Raw genomic sequence first — 22,062 nt, 5'->3', positions numbered from 1 at the left:
AAAATATTATAGCACAAGTTATGGATATTAGAAGTAAACATTCATTTGATCAAAATTATTCATCTAGTATACCAAACATATTTCCACCAAAATACTTGATTGACTATCAAAGTTTGGATCGATTTTATTATTCAATAACAAGGGAATTATTAGATTCAAGAAATAATCTTGTATTTTAGCATACAACTTTTAGCTCTCTGGCTCTAAAGAGATGTAATAAATTCAAGTAAACTAGAAAAGTTAATTCAAATATTTTCAGTGAATATCAATTTAATAATTTCACAGAATTTAATTATTTCACTTGTAGGTAATTAGGTAATGAAGTAAATTTTTATGGACTAAAATTTCAAGTTGGATTATTTGCATTCTGTGAATAATAATCATAAGACTTATGATGAAGATGTTGAACATGTAGAGTGTGGATAAGTAACCAGACAAATATTTGACTCACTTCTTCTTCTTCTTATGCAGTTATAAGTATTATGAAAATGAACTATTTGTACAGGAAATATTCATCTAAATGAATGATTTAGTTTCAGTGATTAACCTTAACGTACTTTTCAAATAAATATAAATGGTTTCTATGAAAATTACTTTTATTGTTCTAAAAAGTATTCTAGGTAGTGAGTTAAATTAGAATTAAGTTTAATTAATTGAATGAATAGAAAAGATATATTCTTTGGAGTAAATGAGATAATAGGATCGATTTTTCTATTGCTTTTAACGTCATCACCAATGATCTAGCTCAATTTTAGACTTGAGCTTTTTTTTCTTGGTTTCCATTGTTCTTTTAAACTGTCATATAACTTCAAGTTCATGTTAGCTTAAAAGATTTCCTTCAAATAACTTTATTCGTAAAATATGTATATTTCACTACATTTTGAGGAGCAAAATATTTTCCTCTGATATTTCTTTCAAGCTTTCTCGCTACTTGAAGTAAACTCTCCTTCACTCTCTCAAAACATCAAATAAAATGAAACAGAAACTTCTCGTCTGCATAACAAGAAGTAGTAGTGTACAAACTATCTAAAAAAGCTTATTACCGTACATCAGCTACAATGAAAAAAAATTGACTAAAATTTTTAAATTTGATCTAATTATACATTAAAGGTATATTTGATAAATCCGAAAATAAGTGTAATAAATTTTGTTTAAGTATGATTCAATTTGTTTTATATTTCATTTTCAGTGTATTTATATAGATAGCCTTCTGCTCTAATTACTAATCCAATATTACAGCATAAAAATTTAACAATCAAAGATAGTAAAAACACAATTAGTAAATCGTAAATTTCCGCGAAATATTTTCATCAACCTACAAAACATAATAAAACATAGAATAAAGAAACATTCAATTATACTTTTTCATTAAATATTGTTAAAATACAATACTTTTCTACGTTATTTATATTGCTATTATTCGAAGGAAATAAATTCGATAGTAAAAAGTACACAAAAAAAAAAATCCAATACTAAAATTTATGATGCAAAAAAGCTATGTAAAACAAATGACAATGTAGTTTAATTTGAATGAATATGGCAGTTTTTTAATCCTTTATTGATTGACAAGTATCTAAAAAAAACTTCACCAAGCTCATATTATTTTGGTTTTCTATGCAATATATTTTTTAAAAAGATAAGCTGTAATAACATAAATTGCTTTTCAATCATTATAAATGCAAAAATAAAATAAAAATTACAAGCAGAATTCATTTTTCAATGGAAAAAAAAATCGATTGAATTACAAACTAAAATAGACGATAAATTAACACGAACTGACAATTGAATGAACAATTAAATTGGATGAATAAACAAAAATAGATGAACAATTAAATATTATTTATTGCTTATTCACTGTGATGATTTTAGAATTTCATTATCATTTGAAAAATGTATTGATTAAAAATAAAGTTCATTTACAATTACTTGCATAAAACCGTTATTACTATTAAAAACAATTGAGACAATGTAGGTTTGTAGTTAAAATGCATGACGAGTTTTATATTAATTAAAACTTTTTAAATAGTCTTCGTTTCACTACAACCCTAGAATAATAAACTAATCGCAGATAATTCTTTATTCTATTTGTCGGACTAATTGCATTAAATCATTTCAAGTACTTTGAACCTATCCTAACTGAAAGAGAAAAAATTGTATCGATAATTCTTCATCTATGAGTTATTCATCGTTTTCCAATCTTACGTCTTTTTTCACAAAGAGAAAAAATTCATGAAAAAAACCTTTTAACGAATGTCGTTAATATAAATACGACTTTTAGTTCAAACTAGAATGAATAATTACAAACAATCCAGAAATTTCATGTCTATGTATACACGAACATGTATAACAACAAAATATCGTGATTAATCAACATGTTACTGAAATAATCAATTGTTTATCAGCAACTATTATTTACAATCTATTTATTAATACATTCATAATCTATTGCAATAAAAAAAAAAAATTCCCCATTTCAGGAAACAGAAGGGATACGAGAATAGATATTAAAATAAAAAATAGTAAATGGAAATTTTTGAAATACAAATTATTCCATTTATTTAATTAATGATTTTTTTTTTTTAATAATTTTCTTAATGGGTTATTGTGATTATTTTTATTAGCATTGAAAAACTGTAATCTAAAGTATGAAACGAGAAAAAAGTTAGAATAAAAAAATTTTCAACAAAATAAAAATAAATAAGAATTCTCTATTTCAAGTATATCACATTTTACTGTCCGTTGAGAAAATGTACTGCCTTTTTAATGTTTAAAAAAAAAAAATAAAAAAAAGTAAAAAAAATGGCCATAGAAATGAAGACATATTATGCGAAATTACACGTAAAAAAATTAACCTATTTAAATTTATGAAGGTATTCGAATTATTTTTTTTAGAGTAAGCTCTATTTTAAAGTAGTATTAAATTCAATATTTTCACAAGACTCAAAGAAACTAGTTAACACAAATATATATATTCGATCAAAAAATATACGCAAATGTTGAGAATATTACTTTAATCGATTGCATAAAATTCAAACACAAAAAACTTTGTAAAGAAAAATATTCAAGTCAGCAAAACAAATTTATCTAATTGCTTATTTGCCTATAAAATTATATTTTCATGCTAACTTGTATTTTTACTTTTTTCCTTGTAAACTTTTCTTCTGGATTAATGCACTTTTATAAGCAAAATAAAATGAAGTTTCTCAAGTTATTTACTATTAAAAGCCATTTTTTATAACGTTTTTTGTGCTAATTATAAAAATGAAACAAATAAATGGAGAAATATCAAGAAATCAATGCTTATATGTCAATAAGTTAGTAAGTAAAGCAACTAAAGACATAAATTTTATATTTATAACTTTAGTATTACTCATCAATTTATTTTTATGTTCACTTGCCGCAATTTCTACTTTAAAAAAAATCAATACTAAAATATCAAAGACTTTAAATTATCCATAAAAAAAAAGCTATGAAAAGTACAACTTGAGCCATTTTATTAATTTCTTTATAAAAAATTGATGTATGTAATATATCTAGATATGAGCATCATTTACTCAACTTGTAAAAATTTAAACTCTATTTTATTTAAATAATTAATAACATGCTAACGATGAAAAACCCTAGATATGATGCTTACGAATTACCCATTATATCAACACATCACTTTTATAATAAAATAAAATAAAATAATTGTATCCACGGTATCAAATAAATATCCTCGCAACAAAATTATTATTTTTTTTTTTCTGTATAATAACTAAAGTTCCTGATTCTGATTCGCATGTGAATAGCAAATATGCATAGAATAAATTCATTTTCTTTAATATTTTTTATCATGGCATCATGGTGATTATTATTATCATTTTTATTATTCTCTCCTAGGTATGATACAAGTTAATAAAGTAATCGTGCAGTACTTAGATATGCAAGAAAATTGCATTATATTCTATTATAAAGTTTGATAAATACATTTGATAAAAGTTGTAATAAAACTTCAGGTTATTTGCATTTTCAACTTTTGCGTAAAAATTATCAGTTAAATTTATGATTTCCTTTTTCGTGTTTCAAATTAATAAATAATCATCAAAATAACGATAGAATTGTCTATCATGAACAATCCTATGCTTGAATTATAAATAATCAAAAATCAAAATAAAAAAGAAGACAAAAAAAGGTAATAAATCTATGATAAATTAAATAGACATTAATAATAATCATAAGAAATGCTCAATAAATAATAAATTTGGGATCAAATGGTCATGGTGAAGAGATTAGACCGATTAGGGAGTGATGGCTAATTTAGATGAATGAGTTTCCTTCCCCTAACTCCATGTTTTCGTCTGGCCATCTTACCCTAATTTGCTCTCGTAATAATGAATAATTGTAGAAGAGTTATCTCAGTTTATTAATTAGATTTTATAAATAAAACTGGATTATTGACTTATTCCATCATCAACATTCTGATAATTAACAATCCTGATACCTATCAATACTTTCACAACAAATTCCAGTTCTCCAACATGTGTAGAAATAACCCACATAGAGTTAGTTCAATGTTTGATTATTGTTAACAAATTATAACTTTGGACATACTTGAAAGGATATCAATAGCAATGACAAAACTTGGTAGTTTATATATAGCAATTGAACGTTGAACTTTTTTTATAACTTCCATTTCTACACATTCGGAATTTCTAGTGGTCTTTATTTGTTCTGATAACATCGATAAAGAATAATAATCGAAAATAATTTATAATCAACTATTAAAATTTTATTAGATCTGTTAGAATACCCTAGTTAAAATAAATAATCATCATCAACATCTTCATGATAAACATTCAAGGCACAAAATGAGTTCTGATAAGAAAAGCTTCCCTCGCAAATATGCTTTTGTTTGGAATTTTTCTCTCTTAAATCAACCTCATTAATTACATTGCTGAACTAGATTGCAATAAAAAATATGCCATTGAATAATTTTCAAATTCATCAATTAGAGATTAATTAATTCTACTCAATTAGGTTCTAATCCCTAGTAATATCATCATCAAGAATATTCCCAGAGTCATGATTACTCTGTGATAACAGATCCAAGTTCATCAATGAATATTCTAACGTTAAATCTTGATTAAGCCATCAAATATGAGTCGATATCTTAATCTAAAAAATGAACACATGAAAAAAAAAAAAACTAACCTTCTACAATGACTGGGGGCTACTGGCCAACTTCTTCGAGTTCTTAAAATGATTGGTTGTGGTGTTTTGTTCAGGTGACTAAATGAAGGAACAGAAGTTTGTCCACGATGACGTTTACCCCAAAGATGTTTATGTGTCCCACCGCTATCAGCAACCCAACTGGTACCAGCACTAGTACTCCCCAAATTCGAATCTGGATGGGGTCCACTTTCACTGCACGCGCGTCTTGATAACATTTCGTATTTTGTTGTGTATTTCATTATATTCTTATCGCTCGATTTATCAAAAACGCACACACGTTATCAGTTTTTCTTTATTTTATCGATTTCAATCATAAAAATTTGATATTTGTTTTTTTATATCGTCCCTTTCAAAACACTTTTACAGAGACATAAAAAGAAATTTCTTTGACGTAAAGGTTTTTATATTTCTACCCTTATTTTTATTTTAATATATTCCTTGGAAATTATTGAACTAACAATACCTTTTTAATATCAATAAATTTTTTTTATGTCCATATATTGAAATGATTGAATAAATAATTATTTTTTCTTACAATTCATTCTCAAATAATAACAAAATAAACTAATAATTAATTAAAATGTAATTTTTTAGTCATTTTTATGTTTTATGAATAAACGGAATATCCCTTTGTCCAATTTTTTAATATTAAATTTTCTACAAGAGTTTCTTTGAAATTTAATGCAAATAAAATTGTAAAACCTCAACCAAGGAAAATCGTCTTTATGAGGTATGTTTTAATTCATAAAATACTAAACAAGTTTTAATCTATTTATAAAAACCAAAAGAATTAAAAATTTCCCAGAAGAAAATTTATACTTAAAAGTATCTAAGGAGTAAGAAAAATTCTGATGTAAAATAATACTTTACTCGGTAATAAACTCATAATAAGAAATATCATTCATAAAGCAGAAAGTAATTTATTTTTTTTGATCTAGAATGATTGATGAAATAACTCGTTGATTTGTAAAACTGTTTATATCTACTTTTAACTCTAAATTATTTCTTCACTGATAAATTTAATAAATTTTGAATATTTTAAATATTGAATAAATTATAATTTCTTAAATAAAATATTTTAATTCGTTTTCGGAGTAGAACTTTAATAAAACACTTACTTAAAATGCATAGTGAACTATCGATTGACTTGTGAATGCACTTGCTATAATCGAATGCACTGGAACAAAGTACATCATAAATTCTCTCACAAAGACGACTTTTCGTAGTCAGATTTTACAGTTGGATTATTCCACAAAATTACGAAAGAAAAGAAAACATAATAAAATCTGTCAACCTTGGAGTACATCAAAGAAAATATGAAGAAAACAGAAAGTCTTCAAAAAGTCAACGACTTTATGATTGCAATGTCAATATTTTTTTCTTCAAAATTACACGATTTGAAAAAAAGACCATAATCATTGTTTAATCTATTCGATTTGGAGTTAATAATTCACTGTAATTCAAATAAGGTTCAAGACTATTTATTCATTATATACTCCTGAATTTACGTTTCAACTGTTTGATTGGATATGCAGCAAGGGAAATTTGAATTACGCGTTGCCTGTAGGTTGACACGTGCCACAAGACTACTGTCTGACCACTATCCTGTAATCACGCTTTTGCTTGCTACACCGCCAAGCCGAATGTTGTGGTTGCCGCGCCAACGCCGCAAGCATTGCTTCCGCCAAAATTTCTCATGCGACTAATCCGTGAAACTGATCAACTTTGGAGTATTTTGAAGAGAAACATCAACTGACGCTATATCAGAAGATTGTTTATAGTTCAGTCGATAAGTTAGATGGCATCATCTCTGTATTACCGACTGTTTGGATATTACCAGTTGATAAAATAGAAATGTAAGACCAGAGATTTGAATTTTTCTAGCCCATAAAAAATTTATTTAACAAATTTTTCAGGATTATTTCATAAAAATTGAATTCAATTAGATATCGAAGATCGAAAGACTGGTTAGTCTTTCTTTATGAATTCAATAAAACATTCACAAGATTAAAATTTTTTTATCTGAAAATATTAACCGCTATTTTTGTTAAATTGGATTAGATTCAAAATTCATTTTTTCTAATTTGTTTATTTTGATGAAAAAATATTCTTTTCTTTACAAAATGATGAATAAACGAAGAAAAGATTGAAGAATAAAATTGAATGAAAGCTCTAATAAGCTCCACTAGTATGCTTATTATTTCTTTACAATCAATCTAATTTAAGCTTTTGTTTTGTTTCTAACCCTATCATTCATCATTAAAAATTGCAATTATTTTTTTATATATTGCTAAATTGTGATGCTTTATAATAAGAACTTTATTTTTCCCAAAGATTAAAAATAATTGCAAGTGACTGCAATCCTATCTTCAGAAATACCAAGCAAAATAAAAATTAAGTAATGAATAAATATGATGCTAAAAATGGAAGAAAGTTTACGAAGAATAATTATCCATTATTATCATCAGAATTGTCTTTTGGTCTTATTAAATAAAAAAGAAAACTTATTAAAAACATTTTCAAGAAAATATTATGTCATGTGATTAACTTTAATACTCCATTCCAGTTCCAAGGAAACCAGTGATTAAAGTAAATAATAAATGATAAATTTTTCTCTTTATACTATGAGGATTAAAAACAATAACATACATACTTACTTACCTATGTGCTGGCCATTCTCCATCAGTAGTACTAGTTGGTGCTGAGGTGCTTTTATTTGGTAAACTTAGTCTTGGACCAATTTTCAAAGTCATCGGTCTTCTACGTCGTAAATGATAATCTATAAATAATAAAAAAAAGATAAAGATAATCCAGCATATTTAAAAAAACTTCATTATTGTCATATCATATATATAATGGATAAACTAAGGAAGAAAGATATAAAGTCACTAACCATTGGCTGAGCAAAGAGAATTACGTCCTTGGAATGCGTAGGGGGACAAATATTGGGGAGAGGTAATGGGGGTTAGCGGATTCCCTTGGCTCGATACCATCGAGGTCGGGGTTGGAAGTCGCCAGGGACCTGTATCTCTCTTCTTATTTCTATCTACTTCACTAGCTTCTTTCGTATCCTTCATTTTTTTAGATGGTGTAGTAGTTACTGTAGATGAAAGTCCAATTTTTTCATCACCCACACGTAATTCAATCTCTAATGGCCGCTGTAAAGAAACCATCTATTTACTATTTTATATTTAGTTTTTTTACGATAAAGTTATTGACTAAGAAAACAATCAATCAATTTCCGCTTGAAAAATTGAAAGACAAAATATTATATTAATGACCAATAAAGTAATTGAAATAAAATAATTTGCTTTAAATGAAATTTTTAATAAATCAAGATACCAATTGAAAACCTAGTTTCATTTATCAATATAAGAGATTTAATTAAAAAACGTTATGAGATATTAAAAAAATAATGATGGATTGAAATTTGCTTTTGACAGAGGAATAATAATTTTAACAATTTTATCATCATTCAACAGTTGTCCACAACGATTCGTTTTCCTGATTAATGTTTTTCTTTTGTTTTGTTGAAGTATTTGTTATTCTACGAATCAATAAAAAATTTACATCAACAATGAAGACGATTTTAATAAAAAATCTTACTTTATAAATTGACAATGTCAATATGATAGTACTTTGCTATTTTATGACCGTTTAAAAGTTGTTATACATAATTAAAAATATTCACTATTGATAAAACTTAAGTCAAAATTAATTTATTGATTATTTGTCATAGTCACATTGACATTTTTTGTATTATAATAGACTTTTTATGCCTCTTTTCCAATCATCAATGACATTTAAATATCGGTCATGCCTGAAAATAACTTGAGATTTTCTTTCATTTACTAAACAACATAATATAGCTCACATAGACTATTCATTGACAAGCTAACTATTTAATTAACTTACGTTTTGCATGGGGTATGGAGCTCTACCTATCAAGAAGTCCCATGCCCACGCTACAAATTGCGCGCAAATTTGCATTGACGTCACACTGGTTACTAGGGAGAGAAACAAGACGCTTTGTTTCACCCTCAATCGACGACTAAAAAATGTGATTTCATCAATTTACTTAAAAGGCGTAGCCAAGAGAACAGCGTCAATAGCGTCTACCTCTTGATCAATCATAAATCAACAAACTGTTATAAAAAGTGCACTGTTTTAAAATGGCTTTGAATTCAATTACACATTATGTTTCGTTTCCATTCTCCTTAATTTAATCAAATATATAATTACTCATGGCGGCATCATTTTTAGCCAAAAATCCTTCACTGATGTTCTTTTACGATTTTTAATGCACATCATTTCCTATTTATTTATTTAAAACCTTTCAACTACATTTTTGACGTAGAAATAAACTTTAAGGGTACCAACTACTTGTTGATTTTAAACTCGTGGTTTCCATTTCTGTTTTGTTTTCATTTTCACCGGCTACATAATAGAATTCAAAGAATGAGTTTATATTCAAAGTTTAATTAAATTTATCTTAAAAACTGAATTATGAATTTAATGTTCATTGTTGATTATAAATTTAATAAGATATTATTAATGTTAGTTAAATTAGAAATGGAGAACAGTCAGATAAAGTAAAGAAAAAGAAAGGCGTAATAGCAATTACGGAAGACATGCACGTTCGAGAGACAAAGCGATACTGGCATGCTGTAGCTTTATAACAGTATCGGCCAACAGTGATGCTTGACCTTGTGTCGTCTAAAATCCGCCTGATTGGATATAAAAATACAAAAAAAAATAGATTAATTTTTTTTTCAACCTACTTCTTGATATAAGAAATTTCTTCGAGTTTTTTAATGTATTTATTTATGATAGATTTTAAATAAAATTGATCTCAGCTTAATCGGCTTACACCATGGTAAAGATAAATTGAGTTCTTTTTCTGCGCGAACGCAAGCTATTTAGAAATAAGTTAGAAAGTTTGCGATTGGTTGATTACTTTCGCTTATGGGGCTATATTTTTTCTATGTATTTGTGGGATGAGGGCGAAATTGCTAATTTGTTAAGTATTTAAACTGAAGTGTGGCCACTAGAGAGCAGCACTATAAAAATTAAAAGTGTGAGGTATAATAAGAAAAAGAAAGAGATAGTCGTCAAAAACTGTATCATTTGTGATTATTTTTTTTTGTTATTTTTGTGTTGTTTTTATTTTTAAACTTATATACTCTACTTTAAAACGCTCGTAAAAGAAAATTAATCACTGGAAATTATATAGAAATATTGTTTTTCAATCTTTCCCTGTTTCTGTAAAATTTTGGTGAGAGGTTATGTTTACTGGTCAACAAGTGAACCAATCAGCAAAGACGGATTTAAAAACGAAAAGTGAAGGACAGGTTATTGAAAAAGGATACACAGAATCAAAACGGTCGGTTGTAAACGTTAAAATGTATAATTAGTAGTGATTTATGTTAACTAGTTGTTTGATTTTAATATTTGTACTTATTGTTTTTATTGGATTTAACACAGTAATCAAATTATATCACTAAGGAGTGAAAATGTCTGATTTAATTGATCTTACTAGTCCTGAGAATAAAAAAATTCAGCCTCCTAAACTTTCTTCGCCGTTAATACCAGTGCCAAAGGACGATGTTGAGTCAAATAAAGCAGACTCAATGGCTGTGCCAGCTCGAAGAAGCTTGAATGATAATCCTTTTGACGTAGCACTACAAAAAACTAATGAATACATAAGAAAATGTCAAGATCCTTTTGAAATAGTATTTGAAAAAGCAATTAATCATGAAAATAAAAATGAATCAGAGCCCAGGCTATCAGCTAGCTCTAAAGATGATTATTGTTGCAAGCGTTCAAGACATCCAGATGCTGTAAAGATGAATAAAACTTTTACAGATAGTCAATCACCAAACTTTTCTAATATTTTAAATAATCAATCATCGTCATTATCTCACTGGAAAAATTATGCAATCACTGACCTAGCTAATACTTTACCCAGTGAAGTTTTACGAAAGAAAAGTATACCAGAAAGTTCAGTTACGTTTGATAAAAAAAATATGCCATTGATATCAATAGATCCACCAACACCAAACTTTGATCTATCAATTTTAAATCAATCAATGTTGAACAATACTTTCTCAGATGAGTATGGTACTGAAAGACCAAGTATTGGAAAATTTTTAAACAAAACGACTGCTTCATGTATCGGAGAAACATCGATTCTCAATCAATCAGCCATGAACGATAGTCTTTCAGGATCAGGTAGCTCGGATGATGGTCTCATAAAATCAATCGTTAACCACAGAATTGATTCTTGTATCAAACAAGCTTTAGAGAAAACTGAGATACACTCTGATAAATTAACTGATCAATACCATAAACTTCGTCGTTCACTTTCTCAAGGCGATGAAATTGCAGTAGGAAAATTAAGAAAAATGCAATCACAATCAACTAATGAGAGTAAAAATTTTTCAATTCTCAATAATAAATCATCTATATTACGTGAGGAAGATTTCAATAATGGTTTTCTAAAAACAACTGCTGCTAGGTTTTCTACAACTTCAGAAGTTTCAACCATTTCTACTATATCAGCTATTTCAAGATTAAACTCGGCTTTAAGTTATACTGCTTCTTTTGGGGACTCAGATAACCCTATTAACAATGCATTTATAAAAAGTTGTTTATCACTAACAAGTGAAACACCACAAAAAAGACAAAAATCAATAACTACTAATTCTCGAATTGCAAGCGCCAACTCTTTGACAAAAATTTCTGATTTAGCAGATCAGTTTAATATCCTGAAATTGAAATCTAATAATTTCTACAGTGTAGGAACGCCCATTTCCAATCAAGAGAAATGCAATATTTCGAATGACTCTGTGTTTACTGTGAGTAATAAAAATATTTTCTTATTAAAGTACTTGTTCAAATTATATTCAATATCTAATGTTTTTTATTTTGTAGGAAGATGCACCAATTCATAATACACTTAATCTGGAACAGCTTGAACAATCCAAATCGCATACTTGTAAATATCTATTTATTGTTAAAATAATTAATTTTAATTACAAATTCATGATAAAATTTAAAATAATTTTCAGCAAACAGTAGCGTTGGAGAAGATTTACTTCCGAAAAAACTACCGGATGATTTAGATTTATCTTTAGAAAATGAAATACATGTTGATAACTTGATTGAGCTACATACCTCAAATAGTTTCAATAACACCGAGTCTAATCCATGTGAGAACAATCAATCCTTGCCACAAAAAAAAGAAGATGTAAAAATCGATACTGTGAAAGAATTAGAACAGGAATTAATTGAACCAGAGAAAAAACCTGTGGCAGCTACACTTCTCATGGAACTCCAGAAGTTAATAAAAACAAAAAATAATCCAAAGGCAGCGGAACTTCTAGAAAAACTAGAAGAATACTTGGGTGTTAAATGTCACAGTAATGTAGAGCTATTAGAGATGTGTTTTCACAATGCTAATGAATCAAAAGAACATGTTGATATCAATAAAGCAGATCAAGTATCCTCGAAAGCAGAGAAGAGTAAAGTGAATGTTAGTGAGGAAGATAATGTTAATATTGAATTGAATGATAATTTAAAGAGAAAAGATAGTATTTCAAATATTAAAAAAAATTTAAATAATGATGAGAAAATCAACAAAGGTAACAAGGCTTTAACGGTAAGTGGTGAAGTAGAGTGTGAAGAGAAGAAACCAGATAATTTATTTGGAACACAAAAATTGATTATGGATATTCAGTTGGCACTGCGACAATTACTCACTGATTACAATGGAGAGCCCACGTTATTTCTGGAGAACTTGAAAAAAGTAATAAATCCAATACCTAATGAAAAAACAGTGGAAAAGGTAAAAAACAAAAAAACTCTGTCGAGCAGAGTCTCTCTTTCACCAAAAAAAAGCTCTGGGTTAGTAAATCGATCGCTTAAATCTCCAATGAGACAAAGTTTCGGTTCTAATTCTGTAAAAAAGCTTCCATCGATTAAAAGACGTGCATCAATATCTCAAATACCAGAAACCAACATTCCAAAAGCTGAGGTGAAATCAAGAGCTGATAGTCCGAAAAAAGAAATTAAAAAACGTATTTCTAGTTATGGCGAATCATCCTTGGAGAAAAATAAAGTGAAAATCGAGCCTCAGCCAATTAAAATAAAGTCTTCTGTACCAGTTTTTAATAAAACTAAATTGAAAAAGAAGAGTGAAGTTGATGCCCCCGTAAAAAAAGGTCCACTAAAAGCTGTTATTCCTTTGGGAAACATGCAAAGGAAAACTACTGTAGGCATGAAAGTGTCTATCGTTGTTGAACCAACTACCCCACCGAAATCTAGTCATCATACCTCTTCTTTTCGACCGGGTAGCACTCCTATTCGTGAGCAGATGAATACTTTAGAACGAATAAAGACATCAAAAAAAGTAAAACCTGTAGCTTCTTCTACTCCAGAAATAGCGAATAAAAGTCTGAATATTAAAGAAAGAGTTTCATCAAGTCCCAGACACAATATGTCTTGGAATATATCTCCAGTCACTCCAAATCCTTCACTCAATTCTAGCAACGTTGGCAAGAATAATCCTATCAAAAGGTAATGATCGGTAAATCATTCTTTTGGTTTTTGTTTTAATTGTTTATTATTTTTTACAGAATTCAAAGTGATAAAGTTCTTGTACCATCGCCGAAAGCTCGTAATGTAACTCCACGTAGATTGGAGCAAACATCAGAAATATCCAAGCATTCTAATGTACTTAATAATTCATTGAAAAATACTTCTAGCAAAATTAATCATAGTCGTTATTCTGAACCTGTCAAGAATAATGGTATTAATAAGAGCGTCGCTGCTGAGAAATCACACAAATCAATTCAAAGTCCTTTAAAGGAAAAAAATAGTCCTGTACTCAAAAATAAATTAAATCTTTCAGTAAGTATAAAAAAAAATCATATGAATTAATATTAAGTATTAATAATAAATGTTTTAGTATTAATTTTAATAATTTGAATTATTAGATTTCAAAACTACGCCGTCATAGTGCCAGTATTACAACTACAGAAAAAGAGAATAAGGCTAAAAAGTAAATTTATATTTTTATAATCTCAATGAATAAATTTTTTCTGTTGATACTCATGTAATGAATTAAAAAATTTTTTTGTACTTTTTCAATAAAAAATTTTTTTAATGTTTGACTCAATGTCAAAATTTTGTACTTATCACAATTTTAAATGATTTCTCAAAGACTCTTGATTCCATTAACAAACCTCACTATCGTTATAACAAATTTTTACGTTTCTGTTTAAAAAAATCATTTAAATCAATTGAAACGTTTTAACTTATCGAATGAACTTTTAAGTTAAATAGTTACTGTTATTTTCGAAATCTTATTATAATTATTTAATATAAGCAATCGATCATTTTTTGTAAATATTAACAACTGTTGTGAACATTTGATCAAATATTTATATTAATTGAAGTTGAATGGGTTAGATTAATTTATGAACTAATTTTTAAAAAATGCATTTTAAATCTTTTTTTTGTGCTTTTAAAGAATAAACAAATCTTAAACATTACTTTTTTTTACAAAATATTAGAAAAAAAAATAATATAATTTTTGAGAGAATACTCATCGTTTATTTAAAATCCCATACATTGAATTTTGCAAAAAATGAGTATAATTTTTCTATAATTAACTTCAGAGTAAATTAGTATTACTTTTTTATTTGCGATTCTAAAATGCATAATTTTTTTCTAAACTTGATTTCTGGCGGTAAAAAAAATTCAAACTCAGCTGTTCTGCGCAACATAGATGCGTGCGTTGCTCTTTTACGACCATGCACTGACAAGTGGCGCCACTTTATTTCCCGATACATCGAACAAGCCAATTGGAAGCGGCAATTTTACGAACTACTCTTGCGACAGTAGATCTTCGCGCGTGCTAGTTATTTGTGCGCTCGTCGTAGATAAGTTTTTCCTAATTATAATCAACGAAAACTAACGTTTCAATACAGTTTAACTAAAGTTTAACATCAATAGAGTCTATTGTAATATTAATTTTGTAGTGCGGGCTGCATAGAAAGTGACGCAACGCTTAAAGAAATCACGCGTCAACATCAAGACTTGTTTCACTGAGAGATGAGGTAGAACCGCGCCCGGAGCGCCCACAGGGAAACGTTAAGCGCACGTGTGATAATTCGAGATTATTATCGATCATTACTCGATGTCAGTTGCATGTTCTCAGGTAAGTTTTACTTGCAATTTAATTAACAGATAAATTAATAGAACAGTAAGTAGGAAAAGATTCAAGATACTTGACGAATTACAATGGTTAAGTATCTTACAGAGTATGCGCGCATATCTCGTATTTGTTCACACGTACTGCACCCTGTAGAAGTATATCTACAAAAATAAAGACCTACGCATTGTCGTCGCATACCCAAGTGTCGACATTTTGAAGGGTAGTTAATAGTTTTACAGCCTCTACCCTAGTCATTAAAGGTCCTTCTAAAAAGGTCACATACTTTTCGGACGTTTTCATGCGGGTATATGAAAACATCGCCGGCATCTTCCCTTACTTCTATACTTTGCAATAACGCGCATCATCAGTTGCAGTCGCGCACCCGGGCTTTCATACGCGTCTTGTCACTTGGCGCTGCTGCTCTTCAGTCCGCTCCCGAGGCGGACAATCGTAACGCGCGGAGTTTTCTGGTTATATACCTGACAAACGTTTACACGTAAACGCCCCAGCCAATAGGTTAATCATACACGTAAGAATTTAAAGTATTTTTCTAATATAAATCTTTTGTATTTTACGTTTATTGTTTCTAGTTTTTCTTTCATTCAATTAATCAAGTGTCACCTTGTTCATCATTCTTTTTTTCATTTTGTGACATGTACGATTGATTGTCACGATAAACTCACGTCTCTCGTTTGATTTTGTGGTCACGGTATGGATTTTGCTAAAAATATAGTAGGCGTGTAATTATTTCAAATACATTTTTCATTTTTGTCGAAAATTATTTTACCATTCGCTTCTCGTGTAACTTTGGTACAACAAATTTTCTATTTATTTTTATTGATTGATTGTGCTCCAAATTTTTAATTCATTATCATATTACTGTATTTTCATTGGCTATTTTTATTAAATTATTAATAAATTTATTTAATTAACAGAAACATTAATAATCGAGAAACCGGCTGGAGAGGACTTTAATAAAGAGCCCGGCGACATCTCGCAACCCGCGACAGAGATAAAATAAGTCGAGTTTTATGTAAAGTATCAAGGAATCAAGTCCGAATTGAAGAAACATCGAGAATAAGTAAATAAAAGTGGTTAAGATTAATACAAGCATCATGCAGCAGTTCAGAATAGATGTACAAATAGTTCATGAAGAACAAATATTGGAAGCAATTGATCAATTACGTAGACGCAAAGCGCGTCCTGATGCCGATCGGATTTGCAATTATTTATTACGAAAATTTTCAGTTGATGCACGTGACACAATTGCTGACTTGCATCGCTTAATAGAAGCTGAAAAAGTTATTCAAGTTGACTACAAAGGTAACACAAGTTACCGCAATGCGTCTAAATGGTCGAAATTGCAGCTTTATAAAAACAGACCAGAAGGTTTTGTCAAAGAAAAACTTAATTCCGCAATGGTTGCTGGCGCAGTTGCAGAATTAGTTGTTGAAGAACCTGATTACCTGGATCAAGGAGTTCCAGCTTATAGGCTTATTGAACAACTACTCGATGGAATATCTAATCCAACTTCCAGGAAGATGGTTGAAGACTTTTTAAACAAAGAAGTTGCTAATAGCAACATTACCAAGCTTGCTAATGGTAACTACTCGCTTGTTGCTACTAGTGATATGGCTAACACAGCTTCAGGACAAGCACAGAGCCATGATCAAAATCATTTCAATCAACATGATAAATTTGATGGAGATTCCAAGAATAGCAGAAGATCTTCAAGGGAAAGTGGAGATTCTGGTAAAGATTCAGGAATTGGTACAAGAAATAGTGGTTCAGCAGACTCATTTGAATGTAATAGTCTTCAGAATGGTACAAGTTCAGATACTTCTTCAAAACCCAGGCAAACTAGTCCAAGACCTGAAAATTCCAAGAGAGAACATGGAAATGAAGCTGCTATTGCTGGTAAAGAGCCCAATTCTCCTGAAGCATCAGTTACTAAAGATGTTAATAATTCTCAACGAAAAGAGGCCAATGCTAGTGAAGGAAACTTTTCTAATCACAAGAGATCTTCAAAGTCAGAAAGAAAACAGAGGCTTTTGGTTAGAGCTGATGATTCTATGGATGTTGAGATTAACTTTGAAGAATTTGAACAGCAGAGCAATAAAAAGGAAAGAGGAAGGAAAAGGAAAGTAGATCATTCTGGTGACAACAGTGAAGAAAAAGAGGATGATGATGGTGAGAGAGAATCTGCCAATCCTTCACCAACAACGAATGCTACAGTTGGTGGATTCAGGAGTGCTCGAAGAAAGGTTAAAAAAATTTCTATTTAAATAGATGTGAATACTAAGAATGAAATTATTTACGGAAATTGTAATAATTTAAATGTTTGTTTTTTTAGAGAGCTAAAAAGGTCTTTGATCCATCAGATAATGTTTATGTTGCTAAACGTAAACGAGGAAGACAGCCAGGGAGTGGTCAGAAGGCTTCTGTTCAAGCTCCATCACAAGATTCTCAGGATTCATCCAATAAATCTACTTCAAAAGATACTCTAACTAGACAGTGTAGTCTGTGCTCCAAAGAGAAGTCAGAACCTTTAGTAGCTTGCCGAGATTGTACAGTTAGAGGTAAAGAGAAAAATTTCATTTCAGTCATTACAATTATTTTCAAGTAATTTTATTTTAATATTCAAAATTGTTTCAATTATTTAAATCGGAAGATGTTAAAGATCATAATAATAAATAATTCATAGAAAATGAAATTGAAAAAACAAGTTCTTTCAATTAAATATAAAGTAAAAGAATAGCTCCATTAGTCCAACTAATTTTAAACATATTTTTTACAGCACATCGTAGTTGTATCTATTCACCAGAAGAATTATCACAAAAATCCAAAAGCAACTGGCAGTGTGATCTTTGCAAGACGTGTACAGTATGTTGTGAAACATCAGATGTCGTAAGTAACGTCAAGTTATAATATTTATTAATTAAAAATATTAATCTTATTGAATTCCTTGACACTAATAAATAAAACCTATTAATAATTAATATTCACAGGGACCTTTGGTTACTTGCTCCACCTGCGATGAAGCATATCATCATGGATGTCACGTACCGCGACTGAACTCAATTAAATCAAATTCTAAATGGAATTGCAGTGAATGTGTTCAGAACCAGAAACAATCTTCTAAATCAAATGCACGACCAGAAACGCCTTCGCAAACAACTACTTTACCTCCAGTATTGAGCCCACAAGTGTCTCCAACAAGAGATTCTGTTGAAGACGACACGTCACCACGAGAAGCTATTGATCCTAATATTCCTGATGCTTCTGATTGGACCTCTGAACAAGTATACCAGTATTTTGCACGTTTATTTCCTAAGGAAGCTGAAGTTTTCCGGTTACAGGTAATTAAATATTACATTCATTAGATATTAAGTTTTTTTTTATCCATAAATTTTTGCTAGAAAAAACAGAGCACTTGGAATATTATTATTATTGTATTAATCTCAAGTAACGCCTGAATAAATATAAAATATTTTACATTTATAAATAAATTCCAAGTGTTCAGTGAAAAACGTCGATGACAAAATTAGAGGAAGGAATTCGTTTAAGGAATAAGGAATTGGTCCGATAACGATTTTCCTCAAATTCTATTACGAAATTCTCGATAATTACATTGTGTATTTAATTGCAGGATATTGATGGGCACTCTTTGTTATTGATGAAACGAGCGGATGTTTTAATTGGCCTAGATCTCCTCTTGGGTCCAGCTCTTAAGATATATCGACATGTTTTGAAGCTTCAAATGCGTCGAGATGAAACACGTTTTTACTGGTTGTAATATATAATGAAGTTTTTAAGAATTATGTTGCTCAATGTATTTCATTATTGTAATAATCTATAGAATAATTATGTTTTCAGTTTACTTGGGTTTTACTTGTATATAAATTATGAAAATTTTTCGAATTTAAATAAATATATTCAACTTTTTTGAAGAAATACATCTTTTAACCATCATATAACACACTTAATCTCCTTAAATTAAGTTTTAAAAAATTAAGTAATAAAAAATTATTACAGATAAAAGAAAGAAATTTTTCTGCAGATGATCAATAAAAGCATAATTTAAAAATACTTATCGTGATTAATTGATCATCGTTAAAAACTTTTGCATATTTCATTAAAAACAGTGATGATTGCAATTATCTAGGAATTTGTTCTTATTAACTTTTGTGTACATAAACTTATCAAACAAAAGTTTAGAAAAATGAACAATTCAAAATTTAAACAATTAATTTTTTGTCTTCTGTTTCGTGAAATTCTGTATATACAGGTGGTGCTTTATCATTTGGATAAATTAATGTGACTTTACTAAGGTCATTGTTATTATCGCTAATTGATTTATCGGGTATCTCCGTTGTTTTTTCACTGACAAAACAAAGCCAAAGAGCTGCTAATGCTCCAGTTATAATGAAACTACTCAAAACCCATCGTGGAATTCCTGTGTGCCTTGACACGCACTGCAACCAATTAGCTCCTGGCATTGAAATAGTCTGCTCTACTTCTCCAGAATAGTCTGGAGATATACTGTAGTCCATCACCTACAACGAAAACAATTATATCAAACTTATTGAGTATGTTCGAAATAACCTATTATTAGTCACAAACTGACATTGTAACTAAAACAAGAACAGAATATAAATTTGTTTTTATTAAAAATAAATCAATTCCAATGAACATGCTGAAAAATTGATAATTAAATCAACCATTCTTACTGTTGAATCTTGAGGTACTGATTTAATAAAGGTTTGAGGTAGTTTGAAACCTTCAGAATCCCACCAGCCTGGAAAAATTTCCTTCTTTAATCCTGGATCAGACATAGCGTTGTCAGGCATGTCCAGTGAAATGACTAAAAGATGATGTGGAATAATTAAATCATCCTCAGTAGATAATGCGGCTGATAGTATCGATACGAGATCTAATATTCGCTGTTTAGCCATATATGTGCATCCCATGATACATGCTGAACGATCTTCTCGATCAATGTAAGCCTCGGTGCATGCTAGAAATATAATTTGATTGCTGATAACGATTATGTTTAATAATAAAATAAAATTTGCATAATGTAGTTATTTTTTTTTCTAATCGATTAGCACATAAAATATTTAAAAATAAAATGTAAATAATTCATGAAAAAAATATATTTTATCAAAATACTCTTTGAAAATATTAGAAAGTAAGAAATGAATACCAATAATAATTATTATAAAACATAAATTAATGTAATACCAACTTTTCTGTATAAGTATTTAGGTTAACGAATAATACGTTTAATAATGTATTCGATATTGAAAGAAATAAATTAATTGCAGTAATAAGTCAATTATTTACTGCAAAAAATTCAAATGTTATTAGAACGACTCCAAAAAGATTGATAAAAATATTTTGGAGTAATTCTAAGATTGTAATTAATTTTAAGTAAGTTTTTATTATTCTTATGACTTAGTAGTATTATTTTTGTTGAGTTATTAGCTTACATGATTCACAAGCATTTTTAGTATCATTAAGTTCTTTGTTTTCCGGTCCGTCAACCAAATCCACTAAATTGAAAAATCGACAGCCTCTTTGACAACATGATTTTTTAGTAGCTGCCTATAATACAATTAAGAGAAAAGAAACGAGATTAATTGTTTATTGAGTTTAATATAGATTGATTCATAAGTAAACGTAAATTAAAATTAATCACCGAGTCAGAAAGAAGAGGTTCAGTTGATGTCAGAGAAGTTGAAAGTGGTATTTTTTCACATAAAGCTACGCACGGATCTTTTTGATTTATTAATTCATTAAATACGTTAGCTTTAATAGATTTTATAGCAAATAAAGCAAAAAATACGATTAAATTATTAAAATTTGTCATATCACAAAGAACAATTATAAACATGCATACGTATACATTAGCTGTACAATAAGAATTCAATATGATTTCTAACCTATATTGGCTCTTTGCATGCGGCTGAATATTGCGCGTTTAAAAGAGCGCGATGATTTAAAAATAAAAAAATCGCATGTATAATCACTTAAAATAGCAAAAATAAATTTTCGAAAATATAAACAATTTCGTCCACGTTATATTTGTATACATTTATATTTTTATCATTGTAAAAGATAAAGGTGTAACAAAAGTTAATACAAAAGATAAGTGTTGAAGAAGTTTGTTATTATGCAAACAAATGACTTGTAGAAAATTTCAGATTTAAACTGAAAAAAAATTCCTAGAATAGTGAAAAGACACAAATAGTGCTAATGTACATATACCTAACATGTTGCAATTTTTTATAACTTAACTATTTATGGTATGAGATGTTATTATTTATAACTTAAGTAATTAATTTCGTTCGAGTATATTCTTTATTCTTATCGATACAGTAATTATGAAATTAATAACCTTTATCTTAATTAATATTTTGATATTGTTGAGGTTAACCTCAGAAATTTTTACAAATTGATTTAAAAATTGGAATTTTTGGAGTAAATCAACAACAATTGATAATTACTCCAATATCTTTAAAATTGCTGTAATAGTTTTTATTATTTATAAAATATAATGTTTACTACTTTATAATATTTTGTTTTGCAATGATATTTTAATTTACATAATTTTATTTTTTTTTTTA

General features: G+C 28.7%; 4 protein-coding genes across 6 annotated transcripts in view; 2 read left to right on the top strand and 2 right to left on the bottom strand.

The window, feature by feature from the left end:
* dnc (phosphodiesterase dunce) overlaps positions 1-9,860 on the bottom strand; it is a 107,407-nt gene extending 97,547 nt beyond the window's left edge. The window contains exons 1-3 of one of the 2 annotated variants that reach the window (XM_035090954.1): positions 9,130-9,860; positions 8,108-8,372; positions 7,876-7,993 (exon numbers count right to left, since the gene is read on the bottom strand). In XM_035090954.1, coding sequence (XP_034946845.1) covers positions 7,876-7,993; positions 8,108-8,372; positions 9,130-9,204 — 458 coding nt within the window. In that variant the 5' untranslated portion in view covers positions 9,205-9,860. Of the gene's footprint in view, positions 1-5,193; positions 5,440-7,875; positions 7,994-8,107; positions 8,373-9,129 lie in introns of those variants that run through there. The other variant, XM_035090964.1, reaches the window with a different exon arrangement.
* Positions 9,861-10,182: 322 nt separating this feature from the next.
* On the top strand, positions 10,183-14,387 carry LOC118071321 (uncharacterized). The gene is made up of 6 exons (XM_035090416.1): positions 10,183-10,597; positions 10,699-12,071; positions 12,148-12,211; positions 12,285-13,791; positions 13,851-14,124; positions 14,211-14,387. Exons 2-6 carry the CDS (start codon positions 10,728-10,730, stop codon positions 14,277-14,279), a joined length of 3,258 nt encoding a protein of 1,085 aa, XP_034946307.1. The 5' UTR covers positions 10,183-10,597; positions 10,699-10,727; the 3' UTR covers positions 14,280-14,387.
* Positions 14,388-15,116: 729 nt separating this feature from the next.
* Lint-O (L(3)mbt interactor in ovarian somatic cells) lies at positions 15,117-19,338 on the top strand. 2 transcript variants are annotated; one of them, XM_035089048.1, is made up of 6 exons: positions 15,117-15,436; positions 16,369-17,697; positions 17,787-18,012; positions 18,231-18,340; positions 18,442-18,792; positions 19,083-19,338. In XM_035089048.1, exons 2-6 carry the CDS (start codon positions 16,549-16,551, stop codon positions 19,227-19,229), a joined length of 1,983 nt encoding a protein of 660 aa, XP_034944939.1. In that variant the 5' UTR covers positions 15,117-15,436; positions 16,369-16,548; the 3' UTR covers positions 19,230-19,338. The 2 variants fall into 2 exon arrangements, with proteins under 2 accessions (XP_034944939.1, XP_034944945.1); XM_035089054.1 differs by lacking the exon at positions 15,117-15,436 and adding an exon at positions 15,827-15,962.
* A 66-nt stretch (positions 19,339-19,404) lies between these two features.
* Positions 19,405-21,372, bottom strand: LOC118070482 (transmembrane protein 59-like). The gene is made up of 4 exons (XM_035089091.1): positions 21,135-21,372; positions 20,926-21,040; positions 20,164-20,450; positions 19,405-19,989 (listed from the first exon to the last, which is right to left on the bottom strand). The coding sequence occupies exons 1-4, from the start codon at positions 21,327-21,329 to the stop codon at positions 19,672-19,674; spliced, it is 915 nt and encodes a 304-aa protein (XP_034944982.1). The 5' UTR covers positions 21,330-21,372; the 3' UTR covers positions 19,405-19,671.
* Positions 21,373-22,062: the final 690 nt, after the last annotated feature.

The sequence above is a fragment of the Chelonus insularis genome, unplaced genomic scaffold, assembly GCF_013357705.1.
Source record: "Chelonus insularis isolate UGA/USDA-ARS -01 unplaced genomic scaffold, ASM1335770v1 contig_130_pilon, whole genome shotgun sequence".
Taxonomy (NCBI): Eukaryota; Metazoa; Arthropoda; class Insecta; order Hymenoptera; family Braconidae; genus Chelonus; species Chelonus insularis.
Note: the sequence above shows the minus strand (reverse complement) of the source record. Positions and strands in the feature narration are given on the sequence as shown.